The 5,182-nt window shown below is 36.5% G+C and overlaps 1 protein-coding gene across 1 annotated transcript; it reads right to left on the bottom strand.

Annotated features, from left to right (window-relative positions):
- Positions 1-301: 301 nt before the first annotated feature.
- Positions 302-4,795, bottom strand: LOC122303134 (monocopper oxidase-like protein SKS1). The gene is made up of 9 exons (XM_043114753.1): positions 4,462-4,795; positions 3,654-3,763; positions 3,272-3,542; positions 3,048-3,186; positions 2,057-2,423; positions 1,347-1,712; positions 1,185-1,263; positions 736-935; positions 302-602 (listed from the first exon to the last, which is right to left on the bottom strand). The coding sequence occupies exons 1-9, from the start codon at positions 4,609-4,611 to the stop codon at positions 503-505; spliced, it is 1,782 nt and encodes a 593-aa protein (XP_042970687.1). The 5' UTR covers positions 4,612-4,795; the 3' UTR covers positions 302-502.
- Positions 4,796-5,182: the final 387 nt, after the last annotated feature.

The raw sequence follows: 5,182 nt of genomic DNA, 5'->3' as shown, positions 1-5,182 counted from the left end.
AATCAAATAGAATTATGGAGGAGGCATGGTATGTATGGTATATAATCCACCGGACCACCAGACCCTATCTTTCTCCATGAGTTCGAATATATTGTTCACATGGAACACAATGATTTCTCAGGATATATATCAAACTCGAGTATGAAACACTTCAAATGGAATTAAGAATGAATCAATCTGCATAATGAGTGTGACTTTAAGGTGCAATTGGAATAATGGAGACCTAGTTACTTAAATTACAGGAAATGTGTGGACGCTCAATGTGGAAAAGGAAATAAAAAAAAAAAAGAGGAAATGAAAGTCAATGAAACCATAAAATATATATATATTTTTATAGGAAATCAACTCACAAAATACTGTACTGAAAAATCTCAGTATGGGCACCTAAACTAAATATGTTTCAATAGACCCAAGAGTAACATCCCCCACCTGCAACAAAGCTAGGACAAAGCTGTCACCGCCTGGAATTCATAGAACTTCTCACCAATGCAGCAGCAGAATCTTAGCTAAAAATGGTAATCAGAGGAAAGAATGCCACCAGCAGATTAAAAAACAACTTTGAGCTTCCCCTTACAATTGATACCGCAGAGTTGGTCTGATTCCTGAAGATGCCAGCAAAAGAAGAAATTAAATTAGATCAAATATATGTGCGTGCGAGAGGAGAGAAAGGGGAGGGAGAGAGAGAGAGAGAGAGAGAGAGAGAGAGAGTTCCACTAAAATTTTCTAGTCATATACTTCGCTAAGTGTTGAAGGGCACCGCAGTATAAAACATTGCCTGGGGCAGCCATCTCCGTTTCACCATTTTCTTCAGGATTGACAATTCTCATATAAGTTTCTTGGCCTAGATACCATCTATCAAGATTTTCTGCTCTAATGTTCCATGCTCCAGGATTGTCAAGAGAGACAAGGACTGCAGTCCAACCACCAGGGAAAACCTACACAACAGCAAACAAGTTTAACGCTAGACATGCAGCCAGGTCTTTCAATATTAGTCCTGAACGATTCAAACAGCAGCACAGAAACCTTCATTCACAACAAAAGTACACCGGCCAAAAGAAACATTTTTCTGTCACATTATCCCTAAATTCTTCTGTCAATTATATGCATGATTCAAGAAAATGAGAAAAAACCGCCATATCTACTTTTTGGTCATTAAAGAATCTCTGTTATGTTAAAAAGCAAACCTGTGTAGTGGAGCGAGAAATTGCATCCCACTTGTTGTATCTATCTCTTTTGTCTTCTGTCCACTCACCGAAGTCCATCCTGCAATCAGGTAATCAATTTCTCACAATGCATATTTCCTTAAAGGTGATGGGAGAATGAAGAAGCATATAAAAGATTCATACCCGACCATAAAAAATGAATAGCCATCCATATGAATACTCTGCACAACAGTGTCATTGTTCTGAAATACCACTTCTATGAAGCCCTTGTAAGTAGCATTAATAACAGATGTGTCTATCCGGGGGGTTCTGTTAAGTGGCTTATTGGGAAAATCAAGCTTATACTCTCCCTTCACTTTATACTGGTCAGCGAGCCTGATTGGTGTCTCAGGTTTAACAAATGAGATCCCGTTGAGTGTCGCTCGAAGTGTCCCATTGATCTTTACTGGTGGCACAATCTTCATCACATATGTATCTGTCACATTAATTGAACCGTAGTGGAAAGACCCCTGTGGATTAGGGCGAGCTCCACTTGAAGATACATTTTGCCTAAGTAGAATAGAATCGAACATAAGTATCTTCAATAGTAAGTTATTATTGCTATACTTCCACTGAAACTTAAATCGAAATTAAAACAGGGGAAGGTAGGACAAAAGGGGGCAGTTCATCTTTTATAGGCATCAACTTAAACCGCGAACTACATCTAATCGCACCATCTGCAAAGGTTACTAGTCAATAAATTTTAAGGCATGAATTGCATCTAAGTGTGCCATCTGGGAAGGTAGTTGGTCAAAGCATTGGAATTTTATGCTTAATTAGCGTTTGCGATGTGTCATGAGAAAGCTACAAATGATATCAAACTCCATAAGAACCATGATGTTATGGAAACAGACCTGATGCTTAGTGCCTGGTTTACTGGCCTTGACTTGTCATAAAAGTCATTTGGTGGGTCGGGGAGAGGACCGGTTGCTGGCCCTTTAGAATTGGAGTAGTGTAAAACAGCAACACCGGTCACTCTCTGCCAAAGTGATTCATTCACAAACCTAGCACTTGCAACGATGTAGTAATCAGAACTTGCATTCTGATTCATGGTGACCAAAAAGGAATAAGATTGCCCAACATGTATATCTACGTCAGTAAAATTTTGTTGCACTGTATAATGTCCTTCTGTTTCCGCGAGAATCAGAAAATGGTTTTGAATTCTGAAGTTTAAACAAGTCGAAATTCCAATATTGTGCACACGGAGTCGATATGTTTTGCCTGAAAAATATAGTGCTATGGTCAATTAATACTTCAAACAGCTGAAACCACTTGCCAGAAACATGAACAACAAAGAAAATCATATCAGCAAAATAAAAGAACTGAAGTAGAATGATGTGTGAATTATATATATATATATATATATATATATAAGTATACGGACTCCTACAACCCTAAACTTACACCAGAAATGTTAAAAGTTGTGCAGGAGTGAGCTTGTTATGGGCAATAGGAAACCATATGAAACTCAACTGATTCAAATTCAGAAGGCATAATTACTGGAATTACTAGTAACCAGATATGATAAATTCCACCCAAGAGCCAATAGAAACAGATAAGATGTGACAAACAAAGTATCTCCAGTATTGGGAAAAAAAATAGGCCTCATTTGGTTTACCAATTAAATGAGATGAAAGTTAAAAATTGAATAAAATATTATTACAATATAATTTTCTAATATTATTTTTATTTTGAGATTCAAAAAAGTTTAATTATTTATTGTATTTGTGTTGTGGGAGTTTGAAAAAATTACAATGATGAGATAAGAGGTTTGTGTAACCAAACAAAATTTAAAAAAAAAATGGTTCAACCGTATTTTCCCTATCAATGCAGGAAAAACATTACCTGGATCGACTCCAATGGATTCGTACTGGATGCCTTCAGGTACAAGAGTGGTATTGTATCGGTAAGGTCCCTTTCCATTGATAAGAACTCCATCAGGCATACCAAGGTCTTCTCCAGCGTCAAGGACAGACCGCAGCGCCTAAAAAACGGAAAAGAGTAAACTCAAAGCTACAATCAAACTGCTATTTTCTCAATCAAGCATCAAGCTGACAACTAATACTAACCGAATGGTTCCGGGTAAACCAGTCACCGATCATAATGAAGATGTCCCCATCTGGCTGAGTAAAAGGAATCTGAATTATATCCCGATTATTGATAATGAAAGGACCAAAACCACCAGATGCTCTCTGAAACAGGAGGGACGGGAAGTAGAAAAAGCTCCCAATTTGATCCTTGACTTGAAACTGATATGTCCAATTCCATTTGGGGTGAATTGGACAATTTGTGCCAATAAGACCATCCTGCCATGAATTACGCCGCATTTGAATTCCAGACCTGTAGCAACGATTAATCCAAATTTGTAAGCACTCCAACTACAAAACCGAGATAATATTTATTTGAAAAATAAAGGAGACAGAAATAAAATGATCTTGTGCTGAAACAGACCAGGTCATTAGCAGGTCTTCATCCAAATCATTCCGTACATTGACAACAACATTGTTATTAGTCGTAGAGTTGATTACTGGACCCGGAAACTTCCCATTTACTGCTATAACCTGCACATTTGTTTTGGAAGAAAAAAGATAAAAGCTACTTAGATTCTGACGAACATATCTATTCACGACTCCATAAAAATTGGAATATAAAACAGTCCAAAAAAGTACAAGTAACAGGGGAATACAAAACAATGAAACTTAAGAAAAATAACTAAAAAAAATCACCACATGCACAGAAATCCACACCCGCCCAGCACATTTCTTGAATAATGAAGCATAATAATGATTCAGAATAGTCACAAAAATGATAAAAATCTAGCATGAATTCGCGGGTATATTCGCTTCCCATATCTAGTTCAGCCAAAAAAATACGGTGAAAAAACAAAAATTCAAGCCTCAAGTTTCAACATCAACTGTAACGGTATTTTGACTACTTCACCACAGGCAAATCTGATTTAAATAAACAAAAATAATCAACCAAAAAATCAAGAAAAGAGAAGAAAGAAGGCAAAAACCATAAGATTATAGGAAATAAAAAAACTCTAATCTCTTTCAAAAATAACAATTTACAATATCGAATGCAAAGAACATTCAAAATACGCAACACAAATTATAGGAAATAAAAAAACAAAAATTTCAAAAACCGTGTATAATAATCACCTAGCAATTACATGTTTAGACTAGCAGGAAATATATAAAAAGACACAAAAATAACATAGAAAAATCATCAGAGAGAGAGAGAGAGGTTGAAAATGAACCTGTTGAGGAACGCCAAGAGGGGAGGCAGTGATGTAAGAGACATGCAGGTCATAGAAAACGTAGGGGTCAGCCGAGAAACAGAGGCTCGGAAGAAGAGCAATGTGGACTAAAGAAAACAGAGAAAACAGGGAGAGCCCAAAACGAGCCATTGATGTACTCTTGGGTTTATGCGAGCGCGCAGAGCAGAGCAGATTCCTCTGAGATTTGATGGTGTTTTACATGATGAAACGGTATCAGTCAGAGAGAGAGTGGGGGGAGAGCGATGAGGCTGGATGATTCGAGTCTTCTTTAGTCTGTACGAAAGAAACGAAGATACTACAGACGAGTAGGGTATCAGAGCATCGCTCTTAAAACATTGCTTTTTTTTTTTTTTTTTTGGAAAGTTCGAGCCCAGTCCCGGTCTCATTATCGGTTGCTCGCTAAGCCGGTTGCAGGTTAAGTATTATTTCTCAACTTTAAAAAAAATTAAATATGTATATAAATAATAAATGTCTAATTTTTAAAAATAAAATAAAAATTTATCATTAAAAAATTAATTTTTCTATTTAAAATTTAGTAATTATTTATTTTTGTAAATATTATTTTTTATAAATAATTTAGATGAAAATTATGATGGGTGTTTTTTCTTCCCGTTGCCGGTCGCACGTGCAGCAGGTAGGGGTCGGAAACGTGAGAGTGACGGCTAAAGAGTCAGCCTCTAAATAAAAAATAAAAATAAAA

This window comes from Carya illinoinensis, chromosome 3 (genome assembly GCF_018687715.1).
Source record: "Carya illinoinensis cultivar Pawnee chromosome 3, C.illinoinensisPawnee_v1, whole genome shotgun sequence".
NCBI classification, from domain to species: domain Eukaryota; kingdom Viridiplantae; phylum Streptophyta; class Magnoliopsida; order Fagales; family Juglandaceae; genus Carya; species Carya illinoinensis.
The sequence above is the reverse complement of the archived record's forward strand: the minus strand, read 5'-3'. Positions and strand labels throughout refer to the sequence as shown.

Bases quoted from the DNA above. Each gene is read 5' to 3' on its own strand.
- LOC122303134 (XM_043114753.1), bottom strand. From the start codon at position 4,611: ATGGCTCGTTTTGGGCTCTCCCTGTTTTCTCTGTTTTCTTTAGTCCAC. The intron at 2,424-3,047 runs GTAATGTTTTTC...TATATTTTTCAG, and splicing joins ATCCATTGGAGTCGATCCAG to GCAAAACATATCGACTCCGT. The intron at 1,264-1,346 runs GTATGAATCTTT...ACCTGATTGCAG, and splicing joins TATTCATTTTTTATGGTCGG to GATGGACTTCGGTGAGTGGA.